At 30.6% G+C, this 19,058-nt stretch overlaps 1 protein-coding gene across 1 annotated transcript in view; it reads right to left on the bottom strand.

The window, feature by feature from the left end:
- Positions 1 to 19,058, bottom strand: part of LOC129227766 (uracil phosphoribosyltransferase homolog) — a 36,552-nt gene extending 17,494 nt beyond the window's left edge. The window contains exons 1-6 of the mRNA XM_054862372.1: positions 18,758 to 19,058; positions 14,907 to 14,949; positions 13,425 to 13,494; positions 11,521 to 11,583; positions 10,473 to 10,634; positions 1,617 to 1,715 (exon numbers count right to left, since the gene is read on the bottom strand). Of these exons, the coding sequence (XP_054718347.1) occupies positions 1,617 to 1,715; positions 10,473 to 10,634; positions 11,521 to 11,583; positions 13,425 to 13,494; positions 14,907 to 14,949; positions 18,758 to 18,900 (580 nt within the window). The 5' untranslated portion in view covers positions 18,901 to 19,058. The remainder of the gene's footprint in view (positions 1 to 1,616; positions 1,716 to 10,472; positions 10,635 to 11,520; positions 11,584 to 13,424; positions 13,495 to 14,906; positions 14,950 to 18,757) is intronic.

The following is a 19,058-nucleotide window of genomic DNA, read 5'->3' on the forward strand; positions in this document are numbered from 1 at the left end:
TTTAAGATGATCATATCAATGTTCACTTTAGTCTGATTTGAGGGACTAAATATTAATATGATGATGTTAAAAAATAAAAATGCTGCACAATCTCTAATACCACCAAAGCTATTTTTCTATAAATAATAGGGTGGGAGGGGACAGGCGTTCATTGGGATAAGTGCACAAGTTTGATTAGTTTTAACTTTTGTAAGTACAAAATCATAAGGAATAGGTGCTAGAGGGACTACATAGTTCATAAGTTTGATAAGTTTTAATTTTCTTAAATACAATAAAACCTGTAAAGTTGAATCCCTGTCTAAGTTAAATGCTTCTGACCACTAAAGTACTGTACCGTAAGTGGTCAACTTACACAAATTTCACTATACAGAACAATAAACAGAACGATTCTGTATAATAAGCTATTGTTTGTAATACAGAATAACAAACCAGCTTTAAAAAAAATCTTTCAATAACTTTTTTGCATTAAGTTTTGCATAATTATCTATGAAAAAGACTACACAGAGACTTCTAATTTATAGAATTAACAATAAAGCAAAGATTTTATAAATATATTAACTAAAATTTACGTAACTTCAATGCATGTACATTGTACAGAGAGGTGGTATCCCTCGTAAAACACGGTTAATTTGTTCCGTGTTGTATCGAGACTTTTTTACAAATGGTTTTTTTACTTATTTTTTAACTTAATTAATCATGTACATATCATAAATCATGTCCATGTGTACCGTTTTATATAGAAACCATGTTCTGTGTTATATCGAAACCGTGTTACACGAGACCTTGAAATAATGTAATTCAAGGAATGTGTACCGTGTTATATCGAAACCAAGTCATAAGGTGCAAATTTTATATTAGCTGAAATTTTGGTTCAATAGAGCATACAAACAAAAACTGGTAATGAGAACATGCAAAGACCCACTGATTTAAAAATAAGTTTTGTTATAAACCATAAAACTTAATTATTTTACATACCTCAAACCAAAACTGTAATTCACAACAAGAAAAAACTTTATCAACTTTCTTCACTAAGAACAAAATGTATTCTATGAGAAAAAGGAACTGAGCTTTTCTAAAGCAACAAAGTTCGTCTGAGCAACAACAACAAAACAAAATGTAAAATAAAATAAAAAGAATTATTCTATTTATTTTATTTCATATTTTGTTTCAACTACATTTTATATTTATCGTTTGCCAAATTTAGCTTATGTTTAATCCTAATTTTATTTTCTTACAATGTATTGGAAACAAAATAAAATTCAACCTTTTGCTTTTAGAACACTGATGAGAAAAATAAAGAATGTATTTAAAAGGTAAAAGTTACTGTTATACGGGGAAACCAAACTTTTAAACCGAAGACAGACAAATTTTCGTAAAAGTTTCATAAAAACAGAAGAAAAAAATATTCCAGTTATTATCATACATTTTTAGCAGTGTATTGAACAAAAATGAAATTCCTTTTTATAAATTTCGAGTTACATTAAAACTGCGTAGTATTTAAAATCAAGTTTCATACAGTGCAATATCAAAACTGTGTTATAATAATCGCAAATTTGGTACCAAGTAATATCGAAACTGTGCTATACGAGAGACGCCTGTATTTAAAATTTAGTTACCATGAGGAGTGCAGAACAAATTCAAGAGAATAATATTATCCTCTTTAACACCATGTTCTTTTAGAACTCGTACAGATTTGATTACAGTATTGCCAGTACCTGGAAAAAAAAAGTAAAATTTATTATAGTTATTTGGTGTGTTTTACATCAACATAAGCATAAACCTTTTGCTAAAATTCAAGTATAAATCCACTACTTTAATACAAAAGTTACAAAAACACTCTTCAGTCTTATAAAGATTTATCATCAAAAAAATGAACTAATTGACAAATATGTAACACATCTTCATAGTTATAAACAAAATAAATTTTATATTATGAGTAGAACCCGAATTATATTCAAATGCATGTAAGTGAATCTGCAATATAGCATATTTTTGCTTCTTTTTAAATCAATGCATGTAACTGTATAAAAACCACAAAAATTTCAAAATAATTACTTATTACTGCCCTGTTCACTCACTTAAAAAAAAAAAAATCATAGAAGAAAGATTACAAAAATCTATTTTGTTTTGTCAAAAATAAAAATTTCGGCAACCTGTGTGTTTCTCTTGAAATGCCCGTTTTTTTTTTTTTTTTTTTTTTTAGTGCATATTATTAGCAAAAAATATTTCAAAAAGAAGGAAAAGAACAGTCACGGTCATTTGTGTTACCAGTCAGATGTGAAAAATTTTATTTGTGTGCATAAAACTTTTTAGTGCATATTTTCATGATTGCATATAATTTAAACTCTAGTATTGAGCATGCGAAAGTGAGCAATCATAAATAATTCATTGTAACAATTCAAAGTAAAATAATTCATTGCCGAAATTTTTGAGCAAAATATTGAAAAGAAATCAGATTAATTTAAAGTACAGCATAACCCCAATTTAAGGATTGTCAAGGGACTGGAAAAAGTCATCGTTAAATGAAAAAATATTGTTGGATCCAGGAGCATATATACATTCAATGCAGTCAAATCCGGACGAGTGAAATGTATCATTAAATTGAGGAGGTCGTTAAAGTGAGTATTGTTAAATCAAAGTTATACTATATTTTTTACTAATAATAAAGCTGAAAGTTTGTCTGGATATCTGGATCTCTGTGACCCGCATAGCACCTAGACCGTTCGGCCAATTTTCATGAAATTTGGTACAAAGTTAGTTTATAGCATGGGAATGTACACCTTGAAGCAATTTTTCGAAAATTCGACTTTGTTCTTTTTCTATTCCAATTTTAAGAAAAAATTTACTGAGCAAATTATCACAACGTGGACGACTAAATTACGAAATTATCATATTGTAAAACCTTAACATGGGCAAGCAAATGAATACAGTAAAACCCCTCTAATGCGGACACTAACGGGACAAATTTTTTTGTCCGTAACAGAGGGGTGTCCACAGGACAGGGGTTTAATAATGTTATTTGCATTGGAATCGGGGAATTAAAAAATGTCCATATAAGAGGGGTGTCCGCAATTGAGGGGTGTATGTTAGGAGGGGTTTTACTGTATAGCAAATTGGCAAGAAAATCATCATCCAATATTTGTAAACTAGCAAAATTACCCGGCATTGCCTGGGTCAGTAATAATTGTGAGGAACAATCGCTACTTTCATTCGTTTTCTGTTTTAACTGAAAAAATTCAAAACACCCCACATTGATGTGATTCACCCATAAAAGTAAAATAGCAATAAGTATAAAGACCGAAATAGTATTCAGTTAGAAACTAAATCACGACATTTATGCAAAAAAATTTGAAGAATTTCCAAAACATGAAATTTTACTTGTTTATAAAGATTTATCAGTTTTTTTTTTTTTTTTGAACATAGTCGAAAGCTTTATCTATATGGCTATTGAAACACAAATGGTTTTAAAAAATGCAGCCGCCCGTAATCCCACTTTACTTGCTTTAGTTGTTTCGGGAAATTTCAATTACTGTGGGTTCTTGGTGCGATTTAAAATGTTACGAAATCTTCGGGAATCGTTTTGGGATACCTTAGATCAGGGCTGTCCAATTGGCGGCCCACCAACTTCTTATTCAGCATATTTGTCCTAGTAAAGAAGGCAGATCGGCCTCAGTTTTCCCATTAAATTGTAAGAAAATTGTTTTATAATCCTTCTGTTTTATTGTTTTAAAATTAATAATTCAACTATAATTTGTTATGGTGTAAGAGGTAAGAGGTTATTGTTCAACGTTTTCAAACTGCGGCCCGCCAGGGTGATCAGCGACAGAAATTCCGGCCCGTGGGCTCTTTGCAGTTGGACAGTCCTGCCTTAGATAATGCTCCCCCTCCTACTTTGTAAAATTTTCTGTTACTAATTTTTGTTAAAGAGATATTGTCGCCAAATACTGAGATATTTTTGGTGATCATAAAATGAGGTTAAATGTTTTCTTCCAAAATAAGTAACAAACCTTGGCCAGGGTTTGAAATTGTGAACAAAGACAAGCTATTGGAAGTTTTTGTGCTGTTTATAGATTTGCCTAATTTAGTTAGCAGATTATTTTACAATTTAACAAAAGTTTTAAAGATTATTTTAATTGGGATATTCTTTTACATGGTGAAATGAAAGCCGAGAAACATTATTACAGTCTTTGGCTGCAATAACAGCGCTAGTTAAAAAAGATTGCCTTCCATTATAATTGAATCGTTATGATTAATTATTACTATGTTCTTATTTCTATGAAATTAATATATATATATTTATTAATTGATTTCCAATTGTAAGTTTGATGCCTAAACTCGTTTGTAAGTGTAAGTAATAAACTTACAAATATTTTGAAAAGACTTTCTCTAAGAATAGGAAAAAATAGGCTTTTCTGCGTATATGTTAAAGCCCAATTGGTGAAAATATCTTTATGATTGAGGAAAATGGATCTCATACTTGAAATCAGGGCATCCAGTAGAATAAAAGTCACTCAATTTTGTACAATCACTTTTTCATGACCCCAATTTTGCTGGCCTGTGTAATTTTTGACAATAAACACTTTCTATTTTCCATCTGTTGCCAAAACCAATGGTCTTTTTACTTCGTTCCGTTATCGATTATTAGCATAAATGGGATAAAAATCCTAAGAAAGCAACACATTTCATGCTTGCTCCAGAGAAGCCTTGATTCAAAATTTTCATTATGATTACGTATAAACATTGCTGTTGTAAGGTAACGAATTTTCGTATATATAACAATGGGTTTTATATTATTCATTTAATGGGGAAATTATATGACATTTACTGTTTTAAACAAAGTTTTTTAGGAATAAATTATAGCCTATGTTGCTCCCTGATAATGTAATCTATGCTGAAAAACTGGTTAAAATCAGTCCAGTAGTTTTGAAGATTACCCCCGACATACATACAGAAGTAGTCATTTATGTATAAAGATATAGAGGCGAACCAAATGACCTTTTAATTTTCTACTACAGGCAAAGTCGTGCGGGTAATAAATGACAAAAACTACTAAATTCTTTTCAGAGAAATTTGTATTAACCAAATTGTCAGAGCTATACATCTATGTATAGTTCAATGCTTTTGATTATGTTTATTTACCCCCTTACGTAACACCCAAATTACAAAGAGTTGGATGTTTTCAAGTGAGGGGAGATATAATACATTAAAAGGCCATTTCAAAGCACATATTAAAAAAAAGTTTCGAAAAAAGCTTCACTAACAATTTAATATTAACTTAATATGCAACAATATTTTTTTTAAAAACTCTATCTTTAATAAATATGCGCAGAGCGCACAATCTTAATGAGTACTAAATTTTTCTGACATTACAATTTATATCTAACAAGAGAAAATAGTAGATACTTTGAAAATATAACAAAACTTCAAAACAAATGAATTTGGATTTCTTATGTCTAGAGGGTTCAAAAGTCAAAAATGAAAACAATTGGAACCTGTCAGAAATATCTATTTTAAAATTTATTAAGGACTATGTTCATGAAATTCAATTCAATAAACAGCAGTTTTTTACTGGATACTATAATTGATGTAGTTAAAGTTTCATTCATTATTGCAATGTTGTTGAAACAAACTAAATAATAAATAAAAACTAAATATAAACTAAGTTTTTTAGGAATAAATTATAGCCTATGTTGCTCCCTGATATTGTAGCTATCTATGGTGAAAAAATAATTAAAATCAGTCCAGTAGTTTTGAAGATTACCCCGAACATACATACATACAGAAGTAGCCATTTATGTATAAAGATGAGGATACAACTCCAAAGAAAGCAATAAATGTCATGCTTGCTCCAGAGAAGCCTTGATTCAAATTTTTCATTATGATTATTATTAACATTGCTGTTGAAAGGCAACGAATTTTCGTACATATAACAATAGGTTTAATATTTATTCATTTAATTGGGAAATTACATGACATTTACTGTTTTTCATAACTTTTTTAAACTAAGTTTTTTAGGAATAAATTATAGCCTATGTTGCTCCCTGATAATGTAGCTATCTATGCTGAAAAAATGGTTAAAATCGGTCCAGTGGTTTTGAAGATTACCCGGACATACGAACATACATACAGAAGTAGCCATTTTTGTATAAAGATATAGAGGCGACCAAATGACCTTTTAATTTTCTACTACGGGCAAAGCCATGCAGGTAATAAATGACAAAAACTACTAAATTCTTTTCAGAGAAATTTGTATTAATCAAATTGTCAGAGCTATACATCTATGTATAGTTCAATGCTTTTGATTATGTTTATTTACCCCTTTACGTAACACCCAAATTACAAAAAGTTGGATGTTTTCAAGTGAGGGGAGATATAATGCATTAAAAGGCCATTTCAAAGCACATATTAAAAAAATAGTTTCTAAAAAAGCTTCACTAACAATTTAATAATAACTTAAATTATGCAACAATATTTTTAAAAAAAAAAACCCTCTCGTTAATAAATGTGCGCAGAGCACACAATCTTAATGAGTACTAAATTTTTCTGACATTACAATTTATACCTAACAAGAGAAAATCGTAGATACTTTGAAAATGTAACAAAACCTCAAAATAAATGAATTTGGATTTCTTATGTCTAGAGGGTTCAAAAGTCAACAATGAAAACACAATTGGAACCCTGTCAGAATTATCTATTTTTAAATTTATTAAGGCCTACGTTCATGAAATTTAATTCAATAAATAGCAGTTTTTTTACTGAATAGTATAATTAATGTAGTTAAAGTTTCATTCATTATTGCAATGTTGTATAAACAAACTAAAAAATAAATGAAAACTAAATATAAACTAAGTTTTTTAGGAACAAATTATAGCCTATATTGTTCCCTGATAATGTAGCTATCTATGCTGAAAAAATGGTTAAAATCAGTAAAGTAGTTTTGAAGATTACCCGGACATATGAACATACATACAGAAGTAGCCATTTTTGTATAAAGATATAGAAGCGAACCAAATGACCCTTTAATTTTCTACTACGGGCAAAGCCGTGTGGGTAATAAATGACAAAAACTACTAAATACTTTACAGAGAAATTTGTATTAACCAAATTGTCAGAGCTATACATCTATGCATAGTTCAACGCTTTTGATTATGTTTATTTACCCCTTTACGTAACACCTATATTATAAAAAGTTGGATGTTTTCAAGTAAGGGGAGATGTATTACATTAAAAGGCCATTTCAAAGCACATATCAAACTAGTATGTTGTGGCCATCACGAAACTTTCTTCTATATTTTTCGTTTTTCTGATCCCTCCCCATGCTTGACGAGGAAGCAATATTCCTAACAAAAACAAAATGACACATGCAAAAACTTGACGACCATCCCAATGTCTGAATTATTGTAAAAGCAAAGCAAGGAGCGAAAATTGAAAGTTACTTTAAAAGCCTTACTTGAATTAATTAAATATTTTATTTGTTAACAAACATAAGATGGCAACAGTTAAAAATTTTAATTCATTGAGATAATATTTCTGATCATTTCCATACAATTAAAATCACGAGAAATACGCAGACGACAATCTATTACGATTTATCTTTCTTATTGTTGCATTAATAAAACTATTTTTATTCGCAAAAAAAAAAAAAAATCAACACCTCTTGGAGCGATTGGAGTCAAAATTGAACCAAAGCTTGTTTACGTATGGATTCACATATATTCCAAATTTCAACCAGAACGTAGCATTACTTCTTGAGATAGGGCACTCACAATGGAAAAAAAGAACGGGCGATTGCGCTACCCCCTTTTTAGCTGTTGACACCAAAATAAAATCAGCTCTTATACCCACTAAGGGCTACTTGTCAAAAAATTTTTGTTTGATTCCGTTCGTTATTTCTTGAGATACAGCAGTCACAATTCACGACAAAAAACGTTCTATAACTCAACCCCCGTTTGAGCTATTGACACCAAAATTGAATCAGCACCTGCTCCAGTTAGGGGCAACATATGGACCAAATTTTGTTCGATTCCGCCAGTTACTTCCTGAGGAATAGCAATCACGCATAACTCAAAAAACCTCCCATTGCTCCACCCCCCTTGGAGGAATTCGCGCCAAAAACCAATGGGCACAAGTTCACATAGGGTCACATATGTGTACCAAATTTCGTTCAATTTCATGCGATAGTTTTTGCTGTAGAGCGGCCACAAAAAACTGGTCACACACAGACATGACACACACACACACACATACATACATACACACACACATACATACATACACACACACACAGACAGACAGACATTTTCCAAAAATAGTCGAAATGGACTCAGCACACCTCAAAACGTTCAAATCCGTCAAAATTCGAAATTCGAAAATTTGCACGAATCCAATACTTTCTTCTATATATTAGATATAGAAGAAAGTAAATAGAAGAAAGTAAAAAGAAGTTTCTAAAAAAGCTTTACTAACGATTTAATAATAACTTAAATTACGCAACAATATTTTTTTTTAAAACCCTATCTTTAATAAATGTGCACGGAGCACACAATCTTAATGATTACTAAATTTTTCTGACATCACAATTTATATCTAACAAGAAAAAATAGTAGATACTTTGAAAATACAGTGAAGCAACGTTTATACGTTTTTGATGGGACTGTGTGAAAAAAGCGTACAAACGAAAAAACGTATAATAAGTATAGGTTAATGTGTATTAGACAATTTTAAAAACGTATAATTGATAAAAACGCATAAAAGAGAAACATATAAACGATGCTTCACTGTATAACAATACCTCAAAATAAATGAATTTGGATTTCTTATGTCTGGAGGGTTCAAAAGTCAAAAATGAAAACAACTGGAACCCCTGTCAGAAATATCTATTTTTAAATTTATTATGACCTATGCTCATGAAATTTAATTCATTAAACAGCAGTTTTTTACTGGGCAGTATAATTAATGTAGTTAAAGTTTCTTCCATTATTGCAATTTTGTTGAAACAAACTAAAAAATAAATAAAAGTATGGTATAAGTTTTAAAATTTAAGTAGCAATTTACTACAGATCTCTAATTATCAAAATTAATCAGAAGTTTGATTTAAGATTGGTTAAAGTTCTTTAATTGAGGGGGGGGGGCAATGCAATTTTATTAACTACACCTTTCATGAATTATAAAACTTAATTTGAGAACATAAGATAAACTACTGTAGTAAAAATGACAATACAAACTTAAGAAAACTTAATTAAGTACACAAGTTTGTTGTAAAAATTATAAACTTCCAATTTCATTAGTTTATTATTTTAATATCATTCATTAAATCCATTATGATACTAACCCTTATATTTCGGATTATTCTTATCTAATTTTAAATGTTTTTAGTTCTGTTCCCTTTATACAATTTTATTTATTTAGTTAGAAATACAGAAATACTTGGAGAAAAAAAAATTTGACGCACTGTATGAAACAAATATGTCTTATCTGTATTACAATTCTGTTGACAGCAAATATTACTTACAAAAGCAGGAATGTAACAAAATAATAATAATAATTAATAAGTAAATAAATGAATGAAACTCAATAAAGGTGACAGCAATATATTATATGTTTTTACATAAGACAAAGTAAAAGGATTTATTTTTTTAATTGTCATGTTAAAAATTTTAAAAGCTAACTTTTTTCTACTGAGAAATTGAGGAACAAAACAAATTTTCTTTGAACTTTGTAATAACCAAATTTTCAGAACCATATATTTATGTACAGTTCAATGCATTTGGATATGTCTATCTACCCCTTTACGTAACACCCAAATTATTAAAAACTTGGATGTTTTCAAGTGAGGGGAGATGTCTGCGACAAAAACAACTGATCTCCTGTCAGTTTCCATAGCATACATTTGAAAAATAATTCAAAAATTGTTACTAGAAATAAAAACTCACATTTTGAAAATATAAATAAGTTGTCTTAATTGAGTACTGAGTTTTTCTGACATTATAATATTATCTTTTAAAAAAATGACAACATTTTGAAAATACTAAACAATTAGAAAAACTGGATTCGACTTTTAAGTGTCCAAGGAACTAGAAAGTTAAAAATTAATCAAAATTACAATGTTTTTTTTTTCAATGCTCTAATCCCCCCCCCCTCTAGAAAAATATAAGAAATGCAACCTTACCACAGAGCCCTACTTGTGGCAATCAGTCTAATTTGCTTAATGTGGGCTCTGCTTTACATACCAGGCACGAGGCCAAGCTCAAACCTATATTTTTATACGGTATAACCTCGATTTAATGATTGTCAAGGGACATGAATAAGTTATCGTTAAATGAAGGATATCCTTAAATCGAGGAGCATAGACATTCAATGCAGTCAAATCTGGACCAGTGAAATGTATCGTTAAACTGAGGAAATTCAGTATTGTTAAATCAAAGTTATACTGTATGAGTATGCTTTGCAAATTAGTTTGAAGGGAAACTTACTCATTATTGGGTACATCAGCAACACTTTTCGAGAAGCAATATCTTCAGGGAATTTCGCATAAACCACATGAGCTTCGTGCGTGTCTTCATCACTCTGAATCAAGATTTTACCGATGCGTATGGAGCGACAGCAATCTCTCAGTCCTTGCTCCATTGCCTCGCCTGTGTGGTAGAAGTGCAGATAAACAATTTTAATGGAAGGTACACTTGATGAAAGATATTTTAAAGCAACACAGCCATAATAGGAAGAAAATAGGGCCTTTTACAATCCAGTTTCCTCTATGGTTGCAATTATAGGATATATATTGGAAGCAAGCATAGCAATATCCGGTTGAATCTTATAATAAATCATAGTTAAAACATTTAAATTACTATTAAGTTTAACAATATTTAGTCTAAATAGACTTTAGATCTTGAATAAATGCATTATTAGGGGGGAGGGGGCTCAAATTTAAAAACATATATGAGGCAGTGAGAAGCAAAGGAGTGTAAGTGGATATTTTCAAGTTTTGAGAAAAACGCGTTTACAGTTGCGGTTCTAGGTAGGATTTCACTGAAAAAAAATCGAAATCATACTGTATAGCGACATCTTTGAGGGTTACTGGGTTAATCTCTTGCCCCAAGACAGAGGAGAGGTTCACCTACCAGGCTATCTCAAAATTTTTAATTTTGGCATTTACGCTCTTTTGCTTCTCACTGCCTCATATGCGCTTCCGTGTCTTTAAAGATATAATGGCTGAATTTTGAACTGAGACTGCAACTGAAAATGAAACAGTTAGAAAGATATGTGAACACATTCATTTAGCTTTGACATTTTAGCACTTTGCTAAAGCTTTCTTTCCGATTTTAGTGGATTTTCTAGCAGTTGGTTATCGTTACAAGAGTTTGAAAATCAATTTATAAAATAGACATTCAGTTGGGATCATTTAAAAACCATTTAAAAGGTTCACTACAACCTGGCTACATTCCTGGTTTGCAACAGCAGGGTTCAAGTGTATATGCATAAAAGGAATTAATAAGGTATGAAAATATAGAAATAAATATTTACCACTCCTAACGATGCTCACACCACAATTTCCCTTTAAATACTTCAGTCCCTCATATGTACCACCTAAAAAAAGAGCATAATGATAAAAAAGAAATGAGTTTTAAATTGAATGAATTTTTAACTGCATTAAGTTTAAACTTGGTATTGTTATAGCACAGAAGTAAGAAGTTTGTATACAACATCATAGGGAATATTTTCAGACAAAAAAGCCCACAAGAGTCTCCTCATTCAAAAGAATACATGAGAATGTTCTAATTGAAATTAGTTATACTAAATAACAAAATTCAAAACAGTTCAAATTTTTTTTAAATATCAAAATTAGAAGAAAAAAAATCAATGACACATAAGTAATAAAATATATACAGCAGAATCTGGTTCATTCGGCAAATTCGCAGTCTGTTTTAAAATTTTACATTCACATAAATTTAAATTATGATAAAGAATGTAACTAATAGTACACTAAACCTTCACTTTTTATTTTGATCAATTAAGGTTTGCGACGACATTTCATTCAAAGGCTATGTTTCATGCTCAAACAAAAGACAGAAAACTTAATTCTTTGTTAAGAAATGATGCAAAAAATTATTTTTATATTTTTATTGACTTGCAGATAATTCTATGTAATTTTGTCACAAAACATGGTTGCTTGTCATAATGAATGGTAAGTCTGATCACACTGCGCAGCAAAACCTTCAAAATGCTTCTGAGATAATTCTTGCTGATTCTTATTTAAAATGACCCTCTGAATCCAAATATTATCAGTTTTTCCCCATAAAGTCCCACTTTTTTAAAATGAAGCCCCCAATGTTTTTCAGTTTCTGACAGGTTTATAGCCATTATTTTTATTTGGAGGGCAGGGAGGAGTTTTTTCTGCAGTGTCGTCATCTTTGTTATACAGATGAAATGTGTTTCTGCAGTGGCGTACAAAAATCGAATGTACCCCGGGGGTCTGCACTTCGAAGCCCAAATTCTAAATTTTGGACTAGATAATTTTAAATGAATTTTAAAACACATCGTTGAAAATTTCCATCAATTCTTGAGTCGGCCATCTTGCACAGAAGACCTGAGAAACGAATTCTAGCTTTCCCTCAGAATATTACTTGTCCGGCTTAAAAAATCAAATTAACTGTCAAACCGCAGTGAATTCTGGCAGAAGTTTTAAAAAAAGTTATAATCTTTGATCTGAGCAATGAATTATAATGCTTAAAAACGTTACAAAAAAAGGAGACTGCAGCGTAATTTAATCCTATGCATTAAAACATTTGACCACAATAAAATGCAATTATCCTAACCGTTTTTTGTAAAAACCTCTCGAAATAATTACACAAACTGTGAAAGATGGAAAGATAAAATGTTTTCTTCAAATTAAAGCTGGGATTGAGTTTTAATTGATTATTAGAAAGTTTGGAAAAAAGAGCAGAGGAATTTAACGCTATGTGTCAAAGCTTTCGTCTGCTATGAAAAGAGAGTCTCCGCGTTGTTTTTGGTTAAAATCTCCAAAATAATAATGCAAACCATGAAATACTAAAAAAAATAAAGTGTTTTCTCCAATTTGAGGCCAGATTCAGTTTTCATCGCTGTTTAGAAACTTAAAATCTTTTAACTCAGAAATTGTATGCTTTTAGCATCCAAAGAACTTTCTTGCCCTTCTTCAAACTGCCTGCAGAATGTTTTAGCACAGGCATCGGCGTGCGGCTACACCTAGTATTGAACAAAACTGAAATGCCACACATTTTATATTAGCTTCGGTTTCACGACTATTATTTCATTAAATTTCTCACTTGTCTTTCTACTAGTACAACCCATTTCATTTAATTTTAAGTTTAATAACATTTTCAATACATATTCAAAAAGGTAAATGCAATTATACTTGATGAAACTAAAATTAAATATAACTACATTACCAGTTGGAGTTGTAATGGTACATCTTTTATAAGGAAGCTGGTTTAATCCCTCTTCAACCAGCAGTCTTATCTAAAACATTAAATCACATTATTATTAAATACAAAGCTACATACAAATTAAAAAAACTTTAAAAAATGTATTACAAAACTTATAGCTTTCTACTATTGATATATATAAAGACCTAATTGAAAATGTATGCTCAAATGTAAACCATAGAGCTGGAGCAGCAGAATAAACTCAAAAACATTTTTAAAGTAGATCGTGAAATTACAGAAGCATGAATCCCAGTGTTTCACCAAATGACGACTGCTGTACTTATTATCAATCATCATTTACTTTACCAAAAGATGATTTCTCTAAGGCTCTGCAGTCCGATGTGGTAAGCATAACCTAGCATGAACCTTAGTACCAATTAATCATCAAGTGGCCTCAGTGGCTGAGAGGACTAAGTCCATAGCTCCAGTAGCTGCCTGTGCAAATGAAGAGGTTGTAGGTTCCAATCCTGCCATCGCCTGGATTTAATTTCCAATTTTTCGTTGTAAATATTTCCTGCATTGAATTGTATAGAAATAATGAAAATTGGGATTAATGAATGGAATTAACGGAGGCACATGTGCTTTGGATAAAAAAGCACTCGACTCAGAAGCTCTCATTGGAAATAAATACAAACGGTTAAACCATTTTCTTTCTATGTTTGGTTTGGAGTTGCTAAAGCTTCAGAACAAATTTATATGAGAAAAAGATAAAAATAAGAAAAGGCTTATCAGGATTTCAGATCAGATAGAACTTTAAAACAGAACTGTAGTATGATATCTATACATATTTTTAGTGTGAATTATTTTCTGCAGTATCAAAACAAGGTTTAAATGAATTGGATGACAGAAATTGTTTTTTAAAAAAAATCTTTTATTTCAGAATTCAAGTTATTACATAAAAATCCATGACTTTAAAATAGCTTTGCATACAGTGTGTCCTTGTTTAACGTGAAAGAGCTCTATTTTTGCAACCATTAGTACAAAACAGAGGTACCCATCCCTCCCTAAAAGCAAGGGCCCACCCCAATCCCCAATACTACAACCCCCCCCCCCTCAAAAAAAAGGAGAAAAGTACCCTTTAAAACAATCTTCCTAAAAATTTCAAACGCACAGTTTGCACCATGACCCCTGCCTCCCTTCAATGAGGGCACCCTTAGTCCAAGATGGATATTTCCAAATGCAAAAGTTATAGAGACTTGGGGACCATATAAAAAGTTAGATTTCGTATTTTTTCACTTTTTTTTTTGCTTCAAACTTTTCATATCTGAACTCTAAATCTTATTTTGCAATTGAAAATATTCATCTAGGACTAAAGGTCAAAATATCAAGATCTTGTTAAAACCGGTAAAGAAATTTAAAAAAAAAAAAAAAACGAAGTATATCAATTAAAAAATAGAAATTAAATAAAAAACATATAAATGTTTTTAGGATGTTTCAAACACTCACCAAACGATCAGCATAGAAGACGAAATCGCTTCTACTTGTATTTCTAATATAAAAGCAAAAATAATCTTAGTTATTATTCTTATGAGGTTAAGAAATGCAAAAACAAAACATAGACAAATATTATGTACGAAATATATACGAAAATAAAGTCTATAATATGAGCATGAGTTTCCATACCGGCCCAACATTTGTACTTTTTCAAGGGGCAAAGGTGTATAGGGTCTGGTGGGGGGGGGGGGGGTCATAAAAACCAGGTTTTTCAACTTAGGTAAATAATAAATACAAAAAAATTTCTTTAAATACTACAAATTTTTCATTGTTCTTTAACATTACATTGATAAAAAACACATTGTATTGAATTTTTAGAAGAAAAAAAAATGATTCAAAAATCTTAAAGGCACTTTCTTTTCCATATAATTGACCTGGGATTGGGCAAAGTGGCTCTAATTGAAAAAAAAAAAAAAAAACTTAGATGTCATCATAAATTACCATAATTTTTTTCATACTTGGCACCCCTAATTCTTTCGAAGAAATTAACTTTATTTAAATAAATTACAAATTTTTGATGGTCAACTATGATCAAAAGTTGGTTCACCAAGAAATTTTAACCATCTTTCACTTTCTGGATTTCATCAATATCATCAGGGATGGAGCAATAATTTCCAATGTTTTATTTCTTTAGGAATACATTAAATATTACTTCTGGATAATGTCTAAATTACCTAAAAAGAAAATATTAGGGCCATTCATTAATTACGTAAGGATCCTGAGGGGGAGGGGTTGGAAAAATCTCTAGATACCCTTACTTGGGAAAGGGAGGGGTCAGACACATTCTTACGTAATACTTTTCCAAGTCGATATTTTATATTAGAAATCGGGTGGTCAAGTGGTTTGGCACACCACAGAACTATTTTTAATCAAAGTTATTCAACAAAAATTGAAGTCTCAAAAATTTTCAGTCTCAGAAATCACTGAATACTCTTGGCCGAGTATTGTTTGAACTTAAAAAAAAAAAAAAAAAAAAAAAAAAAATCCATCATGTTTTAAAGATGTAGCTAAATTTCCTACTTTTCTGATTCTGCCATCATCTTAACGGATTAGCAGTATGTAAAATTTAAAAATGATTAAAGTGAATAAAAATGAATAGCCTACATTCTAGTAAATGGCCATACCATGTTGAAAATGGAAAACAAAACCTTAATCCTTTATATTTAGAATATTTAAAGAAAGGATCAAAATCTTGCAATTTAGTTTTGATAAATTTGTAACTTTTAAAGGATGAAAAGCTCCTCTTGCCCATCATAGGTGAATGTTTCTTTCTCTTTCTATGTGCATCAGGGGTTGTGTTCGATGAGCGACCTGGAGCTCAGCAATTAAAATAATGACGTCATCTCCAATGCTTTAGCATAGGCTGTCACATGATCAATTAACCAGTCGCTACCAGTTGAGCTCGTCGAACATAAGCCAGGGTTGGTTAAAAAAAACGGTTTTTTTTTCAAAAAAAAACCCGTTTTTTTTTGGTTTAAACCAGGTTTTTTTGGTTTAAACCGGTTTTTTTTTGGTTTAAATACTATTTGCGAGAAAAACAATTAATTTTCGGAAGGTAATTAAGGTTCCATGTAATTAACAGTTATTCAATAGTCACATTATACCTAATTTCTTGATTAATTAAAGAGATTAGAACAAAATCTTGTAACTAAATTAAATAATTAAAATAGCTTTCTGCGGGGAAATATTGATTGAAATGTTTGACTTGATTAACATATTAGTATGCATGTATATACAGACCCTTTATGATACGAAATACTGGCTTCATTTTTGATTTTATCAAATTAAAGCCAGATTAGGTCTTTTTTTCTACCAGAATTAGACATTCTTTTTAAAACAATATGGGTAAGTAACTTTTGTAAACTGCACAGGTTAGCTAAGGCAAAGCAAATACCAAAATCCCAATTCCAATGAACAAAAGGGGGGGGGGGGGAAACTAAGAATTATCTGCACCCAATAGTCATAAAGCAGCATAGGTGTATAGCCAATCAAAATGATTTGAGCACACAGAATCCAAAAAAAAAAAAAAAACACCAATGGAGAGTGTAGTTTATATGTGAAAATTTATGTATTTCTCAATCAATTTTTACACATACATTTGCATTTTGTTCTGGGAATTTAAAAATTTATCTTTTAATCTTCCTACATTATAATATAAGGAACTATTATGTATCATAATATGAGGTATAAACTTTTTTTTTAAATTTGATTCAAAAAATATTATTTGTGTTCACCTGCAGAACAAATCTTAATTTTTAGCTGCAAACAATTAAGTTAGACTGTTGATTACCTTACAAGTCGAAGTTAAAATTCCAGGAAAGTGCAAATAAATGGGCAAAAACGTCACACCCCTGCAACAGGAGTGAGCAATATAATGTGGATTGCATCTACAATAAAAGATTCAATCCTTAGTAAATCTTAACTAATCATGCAAATTAAGCATAATGATGGAAGTTGACTGAAATATGCTTTATGGCACATATATGAAATAAAAAATATATTAATATTTTTTTTCGATTAAAGCTTGTAATACATTTTGAAGAAGCAACTTTGCAATTTTAGTACTTATCCCTGCAACTTAGCATAAATGGAATTTTATATTTTTCAATATGTGTAGGGAAAACAATGTAAATCTGTAAAATGGATTTTTTTTTGGCTTTAAAAAAAAAAAAAAACATTTTAAAAAAAAACCGCATGGTTTTTGTAAAAAAAACCAATTGGTTAAAACCATGGTTTTAACCATGGTAAAAAAAAACCATGGTAAAAAGTAACCATGGTAAAAAAAAACCATGGTTAAAACCATGGTTTAAACCAACGTGGTTTAAACCAAACAACCCTGACATAAGCTGGGACTTTATGCGTGTTATTTTTTAAAAAGTTGCTTTTTTAAGGGGCGCTGCTAATGATTTTTCAAAACAATATCACCTAGGTCAAAGCAAAACTGAAAATTTTAAAAAAAACACACACACGGTAAGTTGTTAGAGGTGGAAAAGCACTTTTAGAAAATGTGAAGCTTTTGTTACAGATGAATGTTCATCAAGAACTGAATGAAAATGCAAAGTAACATTATGCCAAAGAACTAACCCAGTCATCCCTTTATGAATTGTGAAAGGCCCCGAAAAGAGCTTTTCATTTTTTATTTCTGCAAGAGTAAGTAAAAAGTGATTTAGATTGATTTCCCCTATTTTTTCAAAACTACAAAATGAAGTTCAGCAATAAAAATAAATAAGTAATAAAAGATTTTAAATTATTTTACTGAAAGGTCTTTGCACTATACCATAACCTATGGTTTGATAATGGCTGCGGAACTAATGATGAGTATCTTCCATCCCAGGAGGGTCAGCTGACCCTTTGACCCTCCCCTGAATCCACCTTTGCTTAGAAACATTCCTTCTAACTATGAAAGTGGAAATTGATTAAACACAGTTTGTCCATTTTTCGGCTGAATATTTTCCTGAAAACTGTAAAAGACCCCTTAACATCACCAAAGACAGCTTTATATAGATTCCAGTTCTTAAAAAATCCCAGAAAGGAACCTAAACACTCCCCCCCCCCCTCTCCTTTCCCTTAACATTATCAAAATTTGCCTGAAATTGTTTGGTGGTCTCCTCAATTTTGGAAATTTCCCCGGAGGGTACCGCTCCGCTTTTTTTATCATAATTCCTAACCTTACGACATGTTGGCTAAAGGATTTTATCAGCTTCATTTTGAGAAAAAAAGGTTACGTTAGCATATTTATCTAAAAGTATGATTTTCAGAGCATCTAAAACAATGTTTGAATCCTACAAATAAGTGAAACGTACTTGTCTCTTATAACAGTTTGCAGTTCTCTTATTTGGTCGTTCATCATGATTACTTTAAAATTGGGACCAAATTCATCAATCTTTACATTAGCATTAAGATTAGCTTGTTGAGATGGCTTCAAAACGTCCGGCATGTCCAACATTTTATCAGCAAGGTAATTTTTACGAAATTACAACGTCAAAATACTAAAATTAACGAAGAACAAAGTTCATTCCGTACTTATCGTTTATTTAAACTGTCATTTAGGGTTGTTAATGGTGAAAATTTTAACGAACGCATGCAATTAGCAATTGCGAAATT

This window comes from Uloborus diversus, chromosome 8 (assembly GCF_026930045.1).
Source record: "Uloborus diversus isolate 005 chromosome 8, Udiv.v.3.1, whole genome shotgun sequence".
Classification (NCBI taxonomy): Eukaryota; Metazoa; Arthropoda; class Arachnida; order Araneae; family Uloboridae; genus Uloborus; species Uloborus diversus.